The 22,194-nt window shown below is 35.2% G+C and overlaps 1 protein-coding gene across 4 annotated transcripts in view; it reads left to right on the plus strand.

Moving 5' to 3' along the window:
* Positions 1-22,194, plus strand: part of LRCH1 (leucine rich repeats and calponin homology domain containing 1) — a 157,454-nt gene that overhangs the window by 111,413 nt on the left and 23,847 nt on the right. For 3 of the 4 annotated variants that reach the window (XM_084226599.1, XM_084226596.1, XM_084226597.1), the window contains exons 8-16: positions 720-825; positions 1,946-2,058; positions 3,557-3,624; positions 4,674-4,760; positions 7,657-7,693; positions 8,431-8,544; positions 9,864-9,911; positions 11,113-11,185; positions 21,075-21,184. In XM_084226599.1, the coding sequence (XP_084082725.1) occupies positions 720-825; positions 1,946-2,058; positions 3,557-3,624; positions 4,674-4,760; positions 7,657-7,693; positions 8,431-8,544; positions 9,864-9,911; positions 11,113-11,185; positions 21,075-21,184 (756 nt within the window). The remainder of the gene's footprint in view (positions 1-719; positions 826-1,945; positions 2,059-3,556; positions 3,625-4,673; positions 4,761-7,656; positions 7,694-8,430; positions 8,545-9,863; positions 9,912-11,112; positions 11,186-21,074; positions 21,185-22,194) is intronic. The other variant, XM_084226598.1, reaches the window with a different exon arrangement.

A 22,194-nucleotide genomic window follows, 5' to 3' on the forward strand; every position in this document is an offset into this window, starting at 1 on the left:
GCAGGTCCCACTTGAGCAGGTCACTGCTGGCCCTGCAGAGAAACACAGCCATAGTGGCCTAGAGCAGAATTGTGTCTGTTCTTCCTTGTGCAGCTGCTATCTGTAAAGTCATAGACAGGATATGTTTGTTAGATACAATTTAAGTGTTTTAGTGTACCAGCCAGTAGAGCTGGAAAAAATGGGGGAGCTTTTAAGTCAGAAAAAGCTAATGTACTTGAGAGTCTATGCTTTTTTTTTTTTTCAGCTCTGTCAGTTAACATAATTAAAGATGGTGCCTTGCTTGATGTTGGTCTTGCTTGCTGTAGGCATTCAGTTCAGAAGCTGCATGGTACAGCAGGGAAGAAGAGTCATGGAAGGAAAGAAAAAAGGCTGTGATATGAGGCTTAGTGTTTCTCCAGACTTTGTGGCTGCAAGGAGTCCTTGTAATTTTCAGCTGCCCTAGGGAAGCACAGAGGGCAGTGGTGTCAGTGCAAGGAGAGGAACTAGTGCCATGAGTAAGACAGAAAAAGAGGGCATGTGAATTGTTCTACTTGGCAAACCTCATGTGAGGATATATTCAGCGTGACTACAACTTCCTACAACAGGATGTGGTCATGTTAGATGCTCTGGTATCCTCTTCCATCTTAATTTGCAGCTCTTTGGTGAGCAATCTTGTTAACATGTACATTTTTATCATTCTTGGTTTGAGCTGGGACTAGTGTTTTCTTATTTTTTTCTAGCCATCTGATGAAGATACTATCAGCTTTAATGTTCCAATGTCAGACATTGTGGAAGAAGATCATATTATAAAGGATGATTCAGGTCACCATGCTAACTCAAGAAAAGGTTGGAATGTAAAAAACAGGGAAGTTAAGTACAGGGAAATTCTGTTGTTGATTCCATGCCTGCCTACTTACCCAGAAGGCTTTGGGCATGCATATGCAGTTGTGTAAAAATGAAAAAAATGTTACTTGGAAAATCTTTACTGTACTGAATTGAGTCTGTCTAGTAATTTTCAGAATCAGTTCCAAAAAACTTGCTGCACCTTGTCTCAAGAATTAATAAGATCTGATTCTGACTGGGGGTTAAGAAAAGTTAAAGGTGGTTTGAGCCGTACTATCCTTCAGCTAATATCGCTGTTCAGGAATTTAGCAAAGTGCAATAATGGAGTCTTATTTCTATAGCTGGACTTAGTGTATATATAAAGCTTTTTTAGTCAGTCAGCATCACCTCTGGAAACGAGTAAATTTCTTTGTTTTTTGTGAGAGATCTAATTTTATCCAATTTTTTAAAAGTAACTTATGTTTTTCTAACTTATATTACGTACTGATAAACAACGGTTCTCCAAGTTCTGCACATATTAATGATAAATGACAGGATGAAGTCAGCAAGCTGCATATGGAGACCACATGAATAGGAGATGGCATAACCTCAGTGTTACCCACTTTAATGAAGTTCCATGGAGAACTTACCAGAATTTGGTAGAATATGGAGAGAAATTACAGGATTTTATCCTACAGTGTTTATTAGCAAACTGGAGAGGGTAAATCATAGCATCATATCCTTGGAAATGGTATACGTAGGCAAAAGATTGGGACGGGCTCTAAATAATTTTGCTGGGTGTTTGGTTTGTTACAACATGGTAACTCTGAAATTGCATTCAATTGCAAGTCACTGCCTAAGACGACTGAATTTCTTAAAATGCTGCACAGTTGTCCAGCTATGTTCTTGTATTGCTACTGGCAAGACAGACTTGGTGTAGTTCAAAACTGGCTCCTTCAATGCCTGCTTTGGGGCTTCTGATATACAACTGTGTATGCCCAGGGAATGGATTTATTACATCTTAGAAATTAATTGGCATCACTGCTTGCAATGACAAAATCTTAATATGTTTGAAGTTTTTAATGTGATTTTAAACTTAATTTTTGAAATCATTCTTTGAATTTTATTTCATTGCTGTTCCTAGTGGAGTTCCATCAAGGATCTTCTCACACGTTTGTCAGTGATAAGTCGCGAGAAACAGGAAGCCAGTTTGATGAACACGATACTCTTACTGCTGAATTTATGACCTACATTAAGGCAAGTTTGTGACAATGTTAAGTGGGGGAAAATATTTCTGCTACTTTCATAAGTGCAGAGTAAACAGGAATGATAAACACCAGATATTTTAATGAATAAGAGACTGCAGCTGATATTGTTTTAAAAATACAGAAAGCAAAACTAGACAGGTAGCTTTAAAATTATTACAATTGATCTAGGACAATTTACCCAGAACTCTATTTAGGATATGTGAGAGTTATCCTTTAACTATGTTTAAGGCTTTAAGGAAAGTGGCAGGTTTTTTCTGTGCTATTTGCTTTATATTTTGAATCAAGTGATTTATTGTGTTTGTTTCATTGCTGAAATGAGAGATGACTTTGTGCTAGCCGTGGTGGCTAAGGCTTTGAAGTAATGTTATGGTATTAAAATACATTTTCTGTATTTTTTAAACATTATAGTAGCAGTTGAGAGATCCTTTAAGAAAAAATATATCAAATCACCTTCTAGAATAAGTGCTGCATCTTATGTTATGTACCCTTGTTACAGGAAAATATCATGGTCTTGATTCCTGTAAGGTGAAGATAGATGAAAAATAATGGCTTTATTCTTCTACTAGAGACTGTCACTGGGAAATGAGCCATCATTGGAGAGTGTTAGAGAAGCTGGTACACTCTTCAGTGTCACATACAGCAGAATTGGGTAGAATTTATTGGTACAGGATGATACAACTGATGTGCCAAAACACATGACACAAGAGAGGATAAGCCTCTGTTTTCTCCTGTTTCTTCTCTAGAAGTACAAATGCATATTCATTCAGAGAGCTTCTGTCTTTACTGGCAGTTGAACTACTTCAGTGCTCCTGCCTGTTTGAAATGAAAGAGTTGCAAGACACCAAGTAAAAACATAAAGGAGATTCAGGTTTTCAAATAAGTAGCACTTCATATTTATAGTTGTGGGGGATCTAATTTGACTACATTGAACCCAAAATAACTGGCTGACTGATAGGAATTCCTGGATACAACTTTTGTTCCAATTTGTTCCTTTCTAAAAAGAAATGATTCATGGCTGTCAAAATTGTCAAATATGAATCCTGTTAATAATTATGCTTGAAGTACGTAATTGCCACTGTTTGCATGTTTGGAATTTCCTTGCTTTGTAAACAAATCTGGCTGCAGTAGGAGAGCAAGGAGAAGGAGAGTTGGGATCGTGCTTAATCGAAGCATTGTTTCTATATGCCAGAAAGTCACAAATGGAATCTGGGACATAGAACAAAGAATTCTTATGCTGCTTGACTTTCTTTTCACAGCTAAAAGAGGGTAAGGGCTGTTGACCTCAATAAAATCTTCTGAATAGGAAATCTTGTAATCAGTATCTTAAAAGGGGGTAGAGGAAGGAATGGAGCAGAAGTGTTGGATTGCTTCAACCAGCCAACCTAAAATGTTACATAAATTAGGTCAGTGCTGAGTTGGAAAGCAAAATTTATCTGCCTACTTGATTGCAAAGTTCAGTTCTCATTATCGCCTTTGTCTGCTTACAGAGCAGAGCAGCAGAGTGTGATGAATTATTGAGAATAGAAGAGGACACGCAATGGCAAACAGACGAAATGTGAGTATTTTTTATGTATCTATTAATAATTAGCTATGTCTTTTAATTAGTTTGACCAGGACTGGTATGACTTTGCTGTTTAATAATTCTGTAGATTTGGAGGCAAGACAATAACATAACCTTGCATTTTGTGTGTGCTCAGTGTTTTATATTTTATTGCTAAAAAGAGTGGATGTCATATTACAACTAAATAATTTGTATTCCCCAGTAACTTTTTATCTATGTAGAATGCAGTCTTTTTTAATTAGGTACTTAGATATTTTGTTTATTAAAGGCATTGCTGAAAAAAATAATCAAAACTTGCAAGATCAAAATTTAATGTACATTTTAAAAATCAATTTTATTAGAAAACATATCTTATTCTTTTTCTTACTTGTCATAATTTTAACCTTGAAGCAATCATTAGTTTATAGATATTAATTCCAGAGTGGAAAAAATGAACATCAGTTGCTAAGTACATAAGGAAAGGAAATTCAACATGACTGTACTGTGAAGTTCTCACTCATCAGAACAGTGTAGTCCTATATGGTATTAAAAAAAGACCCAAACCTGAAGGGAGGAAAGAATAAATACTTTCTGAAATAGCCTTATTGGCAGAACTAATGGGAGGTTATGTTTCTAATCCCCAAAAAGAACTATAAATGTTGAAAAGCAAAAGAAAGCAAGCTGGCCCTTATAAAAACTCATTGTATTTACTATTTCTGCTGAAGCAATAAATGGGATGAGTGCCTTTAAGAGTCAGATGTTGGTAAATAAATGTTCAATTTTAAAAGTCATTCTGTTTAATTGAATGCTAAAAGTTTTACTTCATCACATTTATTTATGTATGTATTAGGCTAGGGGGCTTTGTTAAGGACAAAGTGTTGGAGAATGTTTTTCAGAAGGAGCTCTTTCCATAAATTCAGCACATCCCAGTGTGCAGAGAGGCTGTTTTTCCCCCTATAGTGTTTGCATGCCAGTTGTAAGGTGGACCTCACACTGAAATTCAGACTACCCATGATAATTGCCGTTGTACCTTTTTTTTTGAATGTTTTTGTTTTCTGTTATAGAATAAATTTATCAGAAGAACAAACTATTGATATAGCAATGATAGAACAACTAAGAGAAGCTGTAGATTTATTACAAGATTCCAACAGGTATGCTTACAGTAGCTGATGTGTAGTAGTATAATAATATAATGTAATATATTTTAATTTTTTTGTGAATTACATTAGAGTTCTCTTTTAACTGACAACTGAAAGCTCTCAGGAGTTACCAAGTGCTTTGTTAGCATACCAGTGTGTGCAAGGTAGTTAAGAAGGAAACTCAAATTCTCTCTTGAGTATCTAGACAAGATTCCCAGTAAATTAAGAAGGTATAAAAGAAACCAGAGCTGAGGACACCCCTTAACCATTCATCTCATGTACCCTACTGTGATCATCTGAAGTTTTGTCTACGATTGTCACATTTCTTTTAGGGACTATGAATTTTCCTCTTACTCATGCTTGGTATATATTGTTGGAATGAGAAGGGCTTCTGGCCCATCATCATGCCAGTTCAATGAAGCACATAAAGGAGGTGCCTGAATTAATGGTGGAGTTTCTTTAGTTTTTTGACATCCAAAGGAGGAAGAGGCAAAGAAAGTTAGTTATATTTCCCCTGACTACAGAAGACAAGCTTTTATAATTTAGACGCCCATTTTAAGTCACATAGAATGGCTCTGAAACTGTGGCTAAACACAAGAATAAGTATTTAAAAGAAAGCAAGTGATAGCCCTACTGGAAAAATATGACAGTAGTCGTGCCTGTAGTTCTGTCTGTCCAGATGCTTGCTATTGCTTTTCTTAGTGTAATCACCTTCAGAAATTAAGTTAATTTCTAAACTCATTTTAATTCTTACTTCTATGAAGTAGCTGGTTTGCAGCTTCATTTCTCTGAAGACTGAAAACCTCCTTGTCACTTCAGCCTTAAGTATGCTTGGTTCTCTTTCCTCCCTTGATAGCTACTTGCTTTGTGACTACACTGTTCTTTACTTTAAATGCCTATTTTGAACTGCTTTTTCACCTAGCAGGCTTTTGTACTTTTAGGACAGAAATTGATTCCTGCTAGTATTTCTAAAGAGACAGCTGGTTTTATTTTGCATCATGTAAAGAATACCTAAATGTTTGAATCATACAGTAAATACTTGAATCAAAAATATTTTTGTTTAATAAAATGTAAAATCAGGAAACAAACTATTAGGAAATCTCTATAGTTCCTTTAGCTTCCTAGTACCATTACTTCTGCATCTCATATGAGGCTTATTATTTTCTTGGAAGAGTTTTGTAGTTAAAGAAAGAAAGTGTTTGTTTTGGAAAAAACACCAGCAAATTTATTTTAGTTGTTAGCCTGATAAATTTTGTCATTTTGGTTTTTTTTTTCCAGACATTGCCCTAATATTTCCTACATATTTAGGTACTTCTGTCAAATTAAGAAGGTCAATAAAATACAGAAAATCTGGTTTTTGTTTACACAAAGATACACTTTCATTAGTAATACTACAATAAATTTCAAAAATTACTTTTAGAAGTGGCTAATCATGTCATGTATGTCTGTATTTCTCTACTGTTGTTTTTACAGCATGCTGGGGGGTTTGTGGCTGCACTTTCTTTTTCTAACCTTATAATATGAGCATTTATATTTAGTTTTCTGAGCACCATATAGGCTTTTGAATGTACATCTCCTGTGTATTAGCATCCAGTCCTAAGCAGCAAGGTACATTTGAGTACCCAGTACTTGTCAGATGATGCCATAGACTTTCAGTCCTCTGAGCCATGGGTTCCTCATAATTTTTTTTAATAATTACTGAATTTTATGGCATTTTGTTTTATACTTGCTTTATATAAAGCAGTGTGAGAATTTTTTTTTTCTCACACTCAAGAGGTTTTATGTCCAGAAAGGAATGTAAATGCTTTTGTTGCTCTTTATTTTAAGATGCACTAAACTTGTGTTTGCTTTTAACTTAAATCTAGAGCATGTCAACAATTGTAACTTTTTCCAGTTTCCTTTGTGCATCCGTATAATTCTGGTGGCCTAGTCAAGGTAACCTGGTTGAAATAACTAACTCTATCCAGGACCATCCTTATTCACACTGAAAGCCCTTTAGGAGAAAACACTGTTGGGGCTGGAGCAGTTGGTGATCCTGGTATGCTTAATGTGCACTGGCTGGAATTCTTTCAAGCTGTTTTTGCTAGTGGGTGTGATTATTAAACTTGTTAAAAGCTTGTCCAGTTACTATTCTGCAGAACACAGGTTCCAGTGTTCTGCAGAAGTTAAAATCTGCATACTCTATTAGACACAGACAGCATTTTGTTTCTGGGAAGCATTTCAAATTTAACCTTTTTCAGTATTTTAGATGCTTGCATTGTATTTCTATATTTGCTTTTCTATATTTCCTGCTTTTTTTCATTTTCTGTTTCACTGCTTTGTTTTCAGCCAACATAAATTAAGTGGAAATATCTAGGCAGACCTGTGGCTTCCATTTGAACACTGAGTTCTAGAGGTTAAATACAGAAATCTGCAGGCTTCTAGATAACATGGGTGTTGGTCATAAACAGGTCCTTTTGTTTTGATGGAAGCTATTCCTCAGGGTGGTACTTTGCAAATGAAACCATGAATGATGCTTCAGACTGAACTTCAGACTGAGGTTCAGTCTGAAGCATCAGGAGGCATTTCCAAAAGCTCTTAAGAGATGACACTGAACAGGTTAAAATGATATCTATAAAAGTATTTAATGTATATATTTGTTTGAAATTAAATATTGAACATAATGGTTTCCAGAGTTATAGCCCAGTATAATGTTTTTATTTCAAACCTTGCAGATTAAGCATGGATATTTCAGAGAGCAGTGCTGTGAATCTGTATCCCACAGAACCAGCAACAGTTTTAGAATTTCATGAGTCTACAGTAAAGTGTGTTTATATACCTTATGTAGAAAAAAATATAATTTGTTAGATGCATCATGTTCAAGTTGCTACACAGTGAATTACATATTTGCCTTTGTCTTTATACATAGTGGTCAAATGCACATGGACATGTCTTCTTTTGGTCAGGTATGTTAAATGAGTGTATAATTACAAAATATTCTGGGGGGGAAAGACAGAAAATGAGCCCACAATTTCATCAATTGGTAATCTGCCAAGTAGGGAAGGTAAAAAGTAAATAGGCTGAAGGGCAAAGCTAATTCTTCTTTAACATATTTATGGAATTGATGTGGGGTTGGTTTGTCTGTTTTTGTCTGCGCGTGTGTCTGTATATGTAAAGTTTTTCTGTGTATATCTGTTATTTTTTCATTTTAGTTTCCCCACCCTGTCTCTCCCTGTATGTCAGTTCAGCTATGCATCATTAGCTACCATTAGAACCACATTCCCCCCACCCCCCGAAATCTTCACCTTTTGGTGTAGGAAAACAGTATATTCATTAAAAATAACCCCAAAATAATTTGTAAAATAAAAATTAGTGGTACTGTCCAGAGTACTGTCACTATACTTACAGAGAGTATAGTTAAAGTATGGGACTTGAGTTTTATGGTGTGATATATGTTCCTTATTATTTGTTCTGTCTCCTGTCTGGTGAATCTGGTGAAATGATGTTTTTTATTAAGTAGTTGATTTAGATTTACATTACCCACCTGTTAGTGCTGGAACAGCACTTACATAGTATCTAATTGCTTTTCTGTCTGCTTTTTATCACAGTATTTGTAATAAATACTTCAAGGTAATGCTATGCCAAAAAAAAGAAAAAAGTTCTATTTCCAGTAGTACAGACAGAAGAGTTATTTATCTTACAGAGAGAAAATGCTGAAGAGGAACTGGAATTCCATAGGAGGAGGGAGTTGATTATGGAGAAAGCAAAGCCTGAAGCAAGACCTTGTGAGCAGGGTGAAAAATGGTCATTGAGCCAGGTATGGAAGGGTCCTGATGCAATAAATGTGGAAAGATTGGAATGGATCATTGCATTCTGTCAATTTGTGTGTGGGGATAATGGCTTTAGGCCCAGTGTGGAGGTTGGGCTTTTTTTTGCCTTAGCATGAATCTCAAGGTTTGACTGTGAATGGAAAGTTGATAAAGACCCATCCCTTTGGAAAGAACTTATATAATAAATATATCCATTAAAAGCATAGTAGTTGCAGGGGTTGCATTCCCCTGGAAAAAATGTCATCTCAAAGTTAGATCTTCAAGAAAATGAAGTACTGGCTCCTTTTCTCCCCTTACCTCAAATATTCTTTTGTAGTTATATAAGTTTCTAAGTTTATGTTAGCAGCAGTTTTTTTAATTGTAGTTACTATTGCAAACAGACTGTATATAGGTTGAGATGATAGTTTTTAAAGTTTCAAAAATATTTTAAGATTTGTACATTGTAATGATCCAGAAATGTAGAGCTACAAAAAAAAAACCTTAAATAAGGAGATGGTGAGAATAAAATTACAGAAGATGCTGTCTATATTGGCAGTACCTTAATATTGTCAGTTCTATCCAGAAATAGGTTGGGTTTTTTTTCTTTATCTTGATGCTTTTCAAATATTCATATGTATAATCATCATAACATCAAATACTGCTGTGATAAAGCTCTGTGACTGTTGGGACCTAATGTTCCAAGTGCTCTCTTGTGTTTCCATGTTTTTGTCAATTAAAAAAAAAAATTGGCCCTAGGGAAGTTGTTTTGGATTGAATTATAATTTACTTTTACTTATGCCAGTTGTCTTTCTGCTGAGTTATGATCACTCTGAATTAATGATTTTGTTTCGTATTTATCAATGGTGTTCATGTTTCCTATGTAACTATAACAGAAGTGGTAACAAAAGGTATGTTATGTTGTAATTATAAATGTAATTGTTAGCAGAATACCTCTCTCTTCAAATCTGTATTGGAAATCTATATGTGCAAATGAAACCTTCGTGATAGTTTAATTAAAAGAAATATGCTGCATTTTAACCAACAAACATTAAAATCTTATAAATGCACTTATAATCCCTTAGTATTGAAGCAAAAAATTAATGACAGATCTGTGTGAATTGTTTCCACATGCTTTTAAAAAAGGTTCTTCAGCTAGCAATTAGAAGTATTTATGATTCATGCAAATTATTCATTTCAGTGAAAAAAAAAATTGTTAATGTGTATCTGACTATAATTAGTAAAATTTCTCATTGCAGTGCATCACTAATATAGGTTCTGAAATGTGTTTTGTCTTTTTTTTTTTTTTTTTTACTTTCCAAACATGCAGAATGATCTAATTGTTTGGAACGCAAGCGGGCAAACCTCTCACAATGAGGTAAGATGTGATTTGTTTGTCTCTTATATGTTTTATATGAGTGTTTCATAGACTAAATGAAACATAACTGAATTCCACAGAACATATGACTGAGATTTGCGTCAGAAATGAATATGTGGTTTGCTTGGCATGTGATTTAATCTTGTCATCTCAGATTTACTAGAGTACAAAAATATGCTTTCTGATCAGTTTGTTTAATGCAGTTCAGTATAAAGCATTTAATTTTTTTACATTTTCTCCGCTCAGACGCAATTTTTAATTTTTCTTTTTTTCATACTTCCTTCAACAAGATTATCTATTGATTTCAGTGCAGTTTCTTTTTGCACAGTTGTGTCATGTCCTTGATTAGTTTTCAGAGAGGAATCTAATTTTATTGATCCTTTAGCTTTCTATTGTAAATCTCATTGGAACATCAAAAAGGCAAAAACCATATGGAGCTCCCTCCTTATGGAGATTATTTACCTCTTTTTTTTTTTTTTTTTTGTGCAGAAATAGGCCTTCTCTCTCTGTATTGTATTGGGCATAAGCATATTGCAAATTTGTGGGCACCCAGCCACCGTCCACCAGTCTTGGTGATGGGAATTCTGTAGTTCCCAGCTCCCAGTGGAATCACTTTTTAAGTGGGTTTCCCATTATGGGGTTTGGTCATAGGACTCCTCCTGTGTTGCCATTGGTGGTATGCTGCTGCTCCATTCTTCCTGCTGCAACTCATAGCCTAGTTCAGGGTCAGGGGAGATCCTGCTCTGAGGCATAAGCTTAATTTCCTGTTTTCTGTTTTTAATGCAGAAATTCGGTGTTGAATGGAAAATACCGTGCAGAATAGTAGTTAATTTTGTGAAAGAAACAAACATGTCTAAGGAAAAAACATTCCTTTGCTTTGGTTTTTTAAATGTATTCTGTCACAAAATGTATGTTTGATGGAACCAAGTGATGACATGGGAGAAAACTGATAAATAATTGAGCTTATTTATAACTAGGGGGAATATCTTGCTGCCTTTTGTCAGAAAGCTGTCTTTTCTAACAGAGAAATAGGCTGCGATAAGAAAGGGAGATTATCATAGGTTTGGGACTATATTGTGATCAGATTATAGGAACAGTTATAGCATGCAGTAGTGTTAATTTTTGCATTTTGCATGGTCAGATATGCTGAGATACATTCTGGGTGTTATTCTAACTCCGGATGTATGTTCTTGAATTACAGAATAAGGATAAAAGTCCAACAATGTCTCCTACTACGAATGCCACAATCCCTTTTGGCCTGAAGCCACGATCAGGTAATGTGGGAAACCAGTTTGTGTGTACTGGTTTGGGGTTTTTTACATCTCTGTTATGATTAGATATCTCTATTTCTCCTCCTTAAGAAGTAAGCAGTGTAACATTTTCCATACAGTTAGAAGAAGCTTAGAACATTTTAAGGTTCTCTAGTTTTGAATCAAGTTTGAATTTGTAAGAAGTATTTATTTGGCACATTATATATGGATCAACTTTCATCCATTACTAGTAAATTGGGTGTTTTATAAAGTTTATATGTATATTAAAAATGTGTTTGGATATAACTACACATAATTTATATACATATAAATTTATCATCAATTTATATACATATACATTTATCATCTGTGCTGACATAATAATTGAAATAAGATTTTTGTGCTTGATTGGCATGTGGTGATACAGTTTAGATTTTGTTCAGTAATATATGTGAATAATTAGGCTAGTTTGGAAAACATTGGTGTTGCTCTGAAAATTTTTCACTTCATTGAGTCTGTCAGTAGTTAGGCTTGAGTAAAGATCAAGCGTTATGAAAGGTTACATCTTCACTTCAGCCAGCAACTGAGTTCAATGAATTTACAATGCCTGTATCTACATAACCACCAGTCTTTTAACAAGCAGCAGTTTATTTGAAAACAAACAAACTAAAATTAAAAATAAGTAACAACAAATAACCTCCCAAACTTAGAGATGTATTTGAGGGCTTGGATAACAGCTTCCTTTAAAAATTGGATTATCTACACGATTTAATTCAGTTTTTGTTTTCTCTGTGCGGAGGTAGTCAATATTAAGTCGTGTCATGTCACCTCTAATCAGTGGCTGTAGGTTTTCAGTATGTTTCAGCATACTAAGATCGTAGTTCTGGTTTCTCTCATTCACCACAAATGCTTTTAATCAAGTGATGGTAAACCCCTACAAGCTTGTAGTTTCCATAACAAAATACTTGGTACTAATGGCAGTAGTTTGTGAAACTGCTGGTGAAGTATTGTGAAAATGTTTATGAAATTGTACCCATAGATTTAGTTGGTTTTTGTTGTTTGGTTTGATTTTTTTTTAAGTATTAGAAAGCTGTTTTTATTAAGGAATATACTTCAAGTTTCTCATGTAGTTGTGATATACAGTTAGATCTGTTCAACTGCATTTCTTTGGTGGTAGGAATGTTAAACTCAGTCTGTCTTGTTCCTGATGATTTAAAAATGTTGATATTTCTACATAAATTTAAAATACATGTTAAATGATGAGCAAATGGGTCCTTTCAGGATCTGTTGAAAATAAAACATTGAGTAATGTGGTATAGTCCAGTGGCAATATTGCAATATCGCTGTCAGGAGTAAAAACCAAAGGAGCCCAGGCCATGTTGCTGCTTTCACAGGATGTGGGCTGTGTTCTGAGCCCACAGTGAAATCTGCTGGGGGTTGGAAGTTGCTTTGTGGAAGAATATGCAAGACTGTGGTTTCTTGTTCAAGTGTTAGTTTAACATGCACTTTTGAATCTTGGCATACTGTGCCTGAGTTTCTTATACTTAATGACTAGAGTAGGTGCAGGTGAAATAGCCTAGTGACTTTTTTTGAGAGAATTTCTAGAAAGACTGGATTGCAATGTTTGCAACAAAATCTCCAAGTCACATGATTCTAGACCAGATGTGCACAAGTCCTACTCTTCATCCCTTTTTTATATATTGCAGCTGTGTATAGTCTCTTTGAATACCAAAGTCAGTTGGTTAGAACATGCTGATTTTCTGCACTGTACTAATTGAAGTTCATATATTCTAAAATCTTTGAGCATGCCAATAGTGGAGTGTCTTTTGGTCACGTTATGGTTGTGTTAAACTTGATAATGTGAATTTATTTTCCATGTGAGGTACTACAGGCACTAAGATAGAACTATTACTGCACAGTTTCTCACCTGATCATGTCTAGCTTCAGTCGTCTTACCTTAAATTTATACCCTGTAAAATAGGGGAACTTGGCAATAGTAAAACTTAATGTCCAGTTTGAGATAAAAATACAGTATATTAGCTGTGTAGCACCATGTAGCAAAATGAAACCTTGCAAAGGCATAGTAAAACTGCATATTGTTTTATCTTCTGCTGTTTTGCTAACATATAAGAAATACTTACAGATGGAAGTAGAACATGTCAGAGAATACTGGCATGTTTGTGAAGCCTGCATGTTTTTCCTTTTAAAGCTGGTTTGCTTGGCAGGTCTGTAGTTTCTTTATTATAGTTCCTTTAAAACTTTGTACAAGTTTTGTGTATTTGAACCATTCCACCACTGGTTGGAATTTGTACTTGTTAATTATATACTGCTTTATTGTCATAGACCTGAGCTAGTAAAGAGATCCAGCATTTCTGTGACCCAGGAAGGTTTTTCAGCTTAGTTTGTAGTGTATTTTAATAGGTTTTTTCATTTCAGTACTTAATGGCCTTCAGGAAAATGTTAAAACTTACTGGAAATGTAAGCTCTAATGAAGTTAAATAGTCCTAATGACTTCTAAGTGTTTAACTTTGTTAGAGCTCGCATTTGAATTAATTAGCTCTATAAATCTCTTAAATCTAAGTGCAACATTAAAAGGACATTGAAATGTTCTAACTAAAATGTGTCCACTATGCTCTGTGGAAAAAATAGTGGCAATTTTTCAATGAAAATATATGCAACTGTATTTTTTCTGAAATTTGAGAGTTTATTTTCACTGTGTTTATTTTCATCTATTTAAAATGAATGTTGCTTTCTATTTGACTTTCCATCTTCCTCATAATTTCATAATGGTTTATATCTCTTGGAAAGGTGAAAGTAAACTGTTCTAGACTTGTGGTAAAGATTCCAGTTTTTTTGAAGTACACACACAAATATAACTGCTTCCAGAGGATAAACCACAGTGGCTTAAACTTCTGTGTTAATACATACTGATATGTGTTCAGGACTGAAGGTCCTTTTATACTTTCATTTTTAAGCTAGGCAAAACATCAGGGAAATTCATATCTGGTGGCTGACAGAAAGAACCCAAAGTACCCAAAGAAAATATTTTGAAAGGTAACTAATGTGTTCACATTTCTGGAAAGATTTTTTTCCAAGGGTCAGAAGTTTACATTGAATGTAAAAAGGATTTTTTAATTTTTCAGATTATTTCCTTCTGTATTTTAAATATTTTCAGAGAGTATGGACTTTTCAAATTCATATTAATTTTGAAAACCTTAAAAAAATTCCATTGAACAGAATGAATTTCTTTAGAGCTGTAGTTCTCCTCTTGGGAAGTGCATTAGCTCTCTGAAAAGGAATCTCTCAAAATAGCAAATAAATTTAAAATCTCCCTCCTTCATCCATGAATTAAAATGTTCAAAGTGGTGCTAATTGTTGAAATTGAGCGTTGCCAAGGTCTTGTGTTATCTTTAATATGCCAGACCTTCAAGTCTGGTTTGAAGCAGACATTAGAACAGCTTCTAATACATCTTGCAATCAAGAGCTGTTTTTCTTTTGTGTTGTGCCATTTCTACATCACTGTATTTCTTAGTTTCTGCTGAAAAAAGTGACAGCAATACAGACAAAAAAAATTTCTCTTGTCAGAGGCTGAAGCAAGCACTGACAAAACTCAAAGTCACAAAGCACTTTGTATTCTGAAGTGAGAAGTTATTCCCTTGAAACTGTTACATAGTGTGATATTACTTTTGAATCCGGTGCCTTCAGTTTGGTTGACTTGTAAAGAACTTGAAGCACAATGTTGATATCTATGCTGGACATGCTTCTCTTTCAAGTTAGTTGGAACATGTAATGATCAATGAAACTTGACAGTATTTTTCTCTCATTGGAGTACTCATTACTGTCTTTCTATCTCTGGATATTTGTTTTCTTCCCGAACTGCTTTTATCTGTGTACTTTGGAAAATAGTTGAGAATCCCAATTGCTACCAGAGTCAGACTGTTTACTTTTTGCCATAAATCTGTGTACTGTTACCTAGTGTTGACTCAGAGTTTAGCTTGTGCTGACTCTGAAGTTCAGCTGGTGTCCCAATAGCCAGAACCAGTGACCCAACCTTGGGAAATTCTAAAGAGAGAGAGCTATGGAACTCTGAAAAGAAGTTTAAGGTGAATTACTGAAAAGAAGTTTAAGTCTGAATTACTGTCATGTTAAGACAGATTCCAAAACTATGGGAAGGAGAAGTCCTACATGAATAAGTTCCTTCTGAATATTAGTTGGGAATGTTAGAAAGGAGGGACTTTCTGTGCTTACTGAAACTTTACTTTGGACTTTCTTCTAATATTTGAGTGGTTTTAGTTGTTTTTAGATCTACACAGCAATCTTGAATTGATTTGCCTTTATGGTTTAGCATTTAGAGCAGAAGTAGTTTATAGCCTCTAGTTTGGTCTGAGGAACATGAATGTTGCTTGTGTGTAGGATTCAGTAGATAAATGTGAAGATACATGTAGAAAAACAAGAAATTAGTGAATTCTTGTTTTTAACACTTTTGTGGAAGTGATAAGGAACATCGTGATCACATACAGAAAGAGTTCATTAAGGAGCAACATCACTGTAAAAGGCAGAAAAGAGATCTAAATCTCTGTCAGAAAATAGGAAACCAGTGTGAAGCTTTGAAAGGATGGATGATATGCTGAAGAGATTCAGGAAGGAGATATTTTAAGGGTGTCAGTATCCAGTTCTGAAACAGTGTAGAATGGAGGTTTGAGGAAAGCTTGGGCAGAAATCCTTGCCACAATTGAGACAAGAGACAGAAGTGCAGAGTAGACATGGTGGGGAAGGAAAAAAATTTCCGCAGAAGGATCTGAGGATCAGTAAGAGGTGACGTTGTAACTAGTTAAAGAAGAGAAGGCAGAATGGATAGGGAGAGCAGGAGCTGTATTGCTGCCCCAGTTTAGCTCTACAATGAGTTAATGAGTGGTCATGAACTGTAGGCATGACATGCTTTTACTGTCATGTGGTGAATGGTCTGCAGACTTGCAGATTCTGTGGAAATGGACAGTTTTGTGTACTTCAGGGACCCCAGTCAAATAATTACTGATGCTCTGTTTGTTAGAAGACTGTCTGTGGTGCAAGGTTGCCTAAGCTTGTTGTGCAAACTTAGGATCAGCCTTTAGGGGGTATTCTGTGCCTGTTCTTGTCCTTGGGAAGCCTCTCTAAAAGTTCTGGAGGATCAGTACTTACACAGCATGGGGGACCCATTGTAAATTTTATTTATTGCTGGGGGAGTTAGCAAGAAAAAAAGGTAGCACTTCATTTAGTAGTAAGTGAATTAAAATGAAAGGAAAACATCTGTGGTACATGTACTTACTGAACGTCCTTCAACAAAATGAGAAGTGATAGCCAAGTGATAATATAGTTGCTACTTCCAAAGTCAGCTGGGAAATTGTAATGTAATAGCATTTTCATATGGATGTGTAAATTTTCTTTGTCTTTGTGGGAAGTGTTCTTATTATGTAGTTACACAAATACATAAAAATCCTGCTTCTGTGGTAGTTTCCTTCTTGAAATTTCACAGCTGATATATTTACCTCCTGACTCAGAGTAAAGGCTATAAAGTAAAATCTATGGGTACTTTTTCTTAAAACTTGGTTGTAACAAGTTGTATGAAGTGCTATGATTACAATGATCTTGTTAAGCTTAACAGCCTTAACTGCACATATAATGTATGATTTGCAAGTACTAACATTTAACTCTTCGTTCTTTTTATTCTGCACCATCTTTCATTCTTTTCTCAAAATTTATACATTTTGTATTAATCACCTTTGAATTACATCTTTGCCATTACCATACAATCCTAATGCCATATATGAAATGCTGCTGCTCACTTTTATCCCCACTCTGGTCCTTATTACCACAATGGTTGGACTGGTTATCACTCCCCTCCAGCAGACCCATCCCTCAGTTTTCCTCCTATCTCCTTCAACACACTTACACAGGCACAAACATGGGACAACTTTAGCTACAGTATCCCATCTGAAGGAGACAGTGACAATGGTAGGTGTTCCATATATAATTTACTTTACTTGTTTTCAGAAACATGAGTATGTGGTGAATGCCCCACGTGGCAAAGGACAAAAGACAGTACTCTCCAGGGGATGTTTATAAGACTAAATTCCTCAAAGGATGCACTTTAATTTGCTCTGGAATATGTAGTGTCAAAAGTCAGAGTGAAGCTTCACTCTTTTCTACTCTGGCAAAACAACTTTTCCCATGATATTAATTCCAATAACTATTTTCAGTGTGGGTTTATTTACTTGCTTTATTTTCAAGAGTTATAAAAGTTGTACTCAAACAGCAGTTAATTTTGCTGCTCTCGCTTCTGCATTTTTTATTTAATATTTTTTTAAAGTTACTTAACTATTAAAATATCCTGGTTCCACCTGCATTTATTGGTTCAGGTGCATAACTAGCATAATAAAAGAATCCATAATGAAAGAAAGCTGAAACAATCATCTAAGCAAAGATAGTGATTTCTGTCCAATAGAAACTGTTGTTTATAAGCTGTTCACAGTGAAATTCAGGTACATTAGTGGACTTTTGTTACTGTTGCTTTTGTTTTGTTTTTTTTTTTTCCAGGGTTGTCTTGTCATAATACACTGAGGCACAGCACCAATGTGCAAAGTGGGCCATGTTTTGCCCTAAAGTAGAAAGGTGTTTAGATATTAAAAGGTTGTGAAACTTTCAAAAGCATCAGATTGCAACCAAGATCACAAATATTGAATGATAAATGCAAACATTTAGCTTACAGTTAAGGAAAATTTCCTCTCTTGACTATTCAGGTGCCACTCTGGGAGTCACACTTGTACCACCCAAGACTTCAGGACTGAAGCCTCTTCACAAGAGGGCGTTTCATTCTTAGTTCAGGTCTTTAGTTGAGAGTATTGCCAATTTGCCTCAGTGTTCTTGGTTACAAAACCATAAAAGATATCATATGTAAGGAATCAGCTCCATAAGGGAAGTGAGTGTGGAACATAAGAATTCTGATACTGGTAACTTGAAAAAACTGAATTTAGTTCATAATGGTCTCAGGCTAAGTTAACATTTCACTGATAAATAGTGTAACAGAGAAACCTAGAGGTGCTTCTTCTATCAGTGCAGAATTTGATCTGTGTTTTACATATATTTTTTAGTGTTTTAATCTTCTGAATGAAAGAAGGGGCACAGACTAGCTTGTGCATTTGGAAATGATAGAAGCCTCCTGTCACTCAAATCTTAAGCCAAATGGAAATGTTAGCGTTTGTCTTGGAGTGTTATAGCAGAACAGCTGCATATTTTTTTAACTGGGGCTATTGCATTTCTCTTACTTAAATTTAGACTGAATAAGTCAATCAAAGAGAAAAGTAACTAGGAACTTTTGGCCTTTCTTCAGCTCTGCCTGTCATAGTCCAACCTTCTTTTTATCTGTTATATTTAGAGTCAGGTTAAATAATTTTGTGGTTTGCCTGAAGGATGACATTGTCACACTGAGTACTCAGTACACTGAATTCCCATAGGTACAATTAATAGTGAAGAAATGTGCACTGAAATTCAGTGCAGAAATGAAAATTTTTTGCCAGGAAGTTTGTCCTTTGCAGTGGTATGTTGAGTATGTTATTAACTATGTTATTAACTATTACTCATCTAACTTGTTGACACTTGTGCAAAATACTTTCTAAAAAAATTTTTGGAACAAGTACTGCTTAATAACCTGGCTTGAGCATAGATCCAAAAAGCAGAAACTGATTTTTTGAAGGAGTGAAAAACAGACATTCAGATGTGTGTGAGTTATGGGCTCCCCTTGCTGGAGATTGTGTGTAATGCTAAGAAGCAAACAACACTTAAAACTGCCAAAACTTCCTCTATGAGGACACTTTAAAACATTCAGTACATAACTAAAACTTTTATAGTTAGTGTCTAGAGTGTGGAGGTTTTTTAATTCTGTTTTTTAATCATTCAAACTTACTTTATTGAAAAGCTTCTAATTGTGGGTAAGGTACATTTGTAATCTGAAATTGGAAGTAAGTAAATCTTGGAACGCTGACTTCACAAAGGCCTAAAAAAGGATAGCTGGGGCCAAACTGAATGAAGACCATAATGATACTCTGATTCTATGATATTTGAACATAACTTTGTACAATTGTTTATGTAGATAATTATTTGAAATGTTGCTACTGCTAATAAAGCTACAGAGGCTTTTAAGTACCATTTAAACCATGGTTGTACTCTTTAAGAAGTATTTTTATCTAGATATTTCATCTGTGAGAGGCAGCAAAGCTCAATTATTAGACTTGTACAATGAACTAGAAAATCGTAGTAATTGCAGCGACTATTTTTAATTAATGTGATAAGAGATTTTTATTTCACCTCTTAAAAACTTATCAAAAGCCTCCAGTAAATTATTACAGAGTTGCTAATGCAGAAATTTTAATACAGTACAGTTCTGGAGTTAATAGAAGTCCTTGATAAGAGTTTCTACTCTTGAAAAACTTAGGATTTTGTTTTGTTTTGTTGTAGTCATCTTAAATGATACAATTTATAAATAACATTTTATGTATTTTTCACCATATATCAGTATTCTAACAGCCTCTGTGTTTTGGGCATGTACAGTCGTAGTCATGTGTACCTTTCTACAAAATGTTAGGAAGCATGGATCTGTTCATACACCCTACTTTGGATTGAGAATTCAATTCCAAATATTGAGTTCGCCCTCTACAAAGCAGAAGATTAAATATCAGTAAAACTGTGGGCCCTTTGCATCTGAAGGCATGGCTCTTCTACTCTCATGCATTGTGTGGCAGGTCAGAATGAAGACTGCATCAATATGGCATTCCAGGAATTACTGATTTTACTGAAATTACAGCAATGCAGCAAATTTCAGTTCACTGAGAAAAGTTAAATCAGGACTGTATGGGTCAAGTAGTGGAAGGAAGCAAGTTTGGTAACTAGCCATGGTTTATTCTGTCTTGATGCCTAAGATGAATAGCCTAAAGATATACAAGGAGTTTGTTGCCTTCGGCTGTTTATAGTAGCTAGGGGAAGGAACTCGGCCTTTTGGCTGAAGTGCCATAGGTGCTGTCTGTCTGTCCCTTTGGCTAAAGAAGTAACTTAGATTAATCATCTCATTACTTAAACAGCCTGCATACAGGTGAACTTGCATGCAGCTGGGTGAGATTCCTCATGATTACGCTTGTGTGAGGTGGGAAACAGAGTCACAAACAGGGACAGTTGCATTTTGGCTGTACATCCTCTTGCTCTTCCAACCCTTTCAAAGCAGTCACTGCACTGGAAAAGTGGAGGTGCATATTTGCAGAAACATCATGTAATGATTTCAAGGAACTGTATTGTGGACAGTTGACAGGACTGGTAGGAAGGAGAACTGCCCAGGGTGTGTGCTATGCTACGTTTGCAATATGACTTTTTAGTGTAGGCACTTCCTGAATGGCTGAGTCTTCCTACATTTGTCTTTGTTTGGTGGGTTTGTTTTGTTTTTTATTTTTTAGCATAACCTTATCTAGTAAGCATTTTGTTCTGTGTAGGAGGCTTGTCACAGCTTTTTACTCAATTCAGCATGTAGTTAGGAGAGAGTTCAACTTAAGAGTAAGAGGTGTTTCCTGCCATGTTAAATGCAAAGCGTTGTAGAGATCAGACTTTCTAAGGGACACTGCTGGTGCTTAATCATCTGACAAAACTTGCCCATTCAGATTAGGATTTGGATGATAAATTATCTGCACCATTGCTGCCTCAGGACACTGTCCAGAGCAATATCCCAAAAGCAGCTATTCATAATTGTAATCAAAGATCAGATTTTTCTGTTCTCCGGAGGACAAAAAAAAATCTTCTGTTTTTGCTGGAGGCAATGCCTAGGGATTTTGCTTAATTTAGAAATAAATAAAAGTGTTTGTTCGTAAACTAAAATCTCTCTTTTAAAAAATCACAGTGTTCTTAAGACCACAAAGAAATTTGGAATCAATAGATCCACAGTTCACAATTCGAAGGAAAATGGAGCAGATGAGAGAAGAGAGAGAGCTTGTGGAACAGCTACGTGAGGTATGTGAGTGTTGGTAGAATTAATTGATGCTGATGGAATGTCTTTTTTAGTTTTTCTTTGGGAAAGTTGCCTAAGGAGAAAAATAGAAGAAAGGTTATATGAGGCAATATTACTTCTGCAAATCACATTGTTGAGACTATTGCTGAAGTTCTTTATCACAGATGTCTGTATTTCAGGAAAGACTTTGTAAAAATGAGAAATAATAATGGGAGCTACCTGAATGACATCCAAAGTTAATCAGCATGCCTTGCACTGGTGGAATTAACTATTTGTTTAATTTAATGAGAAAGGATGGAGTGAGCACTTGAGACAGAGAGAGAGGTCTAGGAAGTATTTCCAAGCAGCTGGAGAAATCTTCAGTTTTGCATGTAAAAGGCACAGTGAAATTTATTAGTTCAAGCTGAAAGTAGATAACTAATGCTAGAAGCAGCTTTCTTAGAAATTAAATCAGTATTTCATCAGTGGAAAATCTGCATACAGAAGTTGATTTCCTGATACATTGTCTTGAATGTAAGAGCTAGAACCTCATGGAAAAATTGGTGTATAATATTTGTGTTATAAAGCTAATACCTGGGTAGCAATGTTTGTGTGACACCTGGTTGTGCTGACAAAAAAGGGATGACAATCTTTGTTGTGAGGAATGTCACAAGCCTGAACCTGTCAAGGTTTCCAGTTATATCCCATTAACAAGGCAGAGGGACAGATATTAACATAACTGCTAATCCTGAAAGTGATAGGTGATTTTCATTTCACATCTAAATTACAAGATTATTTGTCCTTGCCTCATTAGCTTCGTGGAATGGCTAATTGAAAAATTATTGGTTTGTTTTAAATAACATATTTTCTATTCTTTAATTTTAAAGCAACACGGTTCTGCTCTTTACCAAAAAGTGTTTTAAAGGTGGGATTTTTAATGTAGAACTATGCAGACTTCTAGATTTGCATTGTCTTACCTGAGGCCCTCACCTGTTCTCAGTACGAATTAACGTATCTTTGCCCTGCTGATTAT

The sequence above is a fragment of the Fringilla coelebs genome (genome assembly GCF_963513975.1).
Source record: "Fringilla coelebs genome assembly, chromosome: 2".
In the NCBI taxonomy this organism is placed as follows: Eukaryota; Metazoa; Chordata; class Aves; order Passeriformes; family Fringillidae; genus Fringilla; species Fringilla coelebs.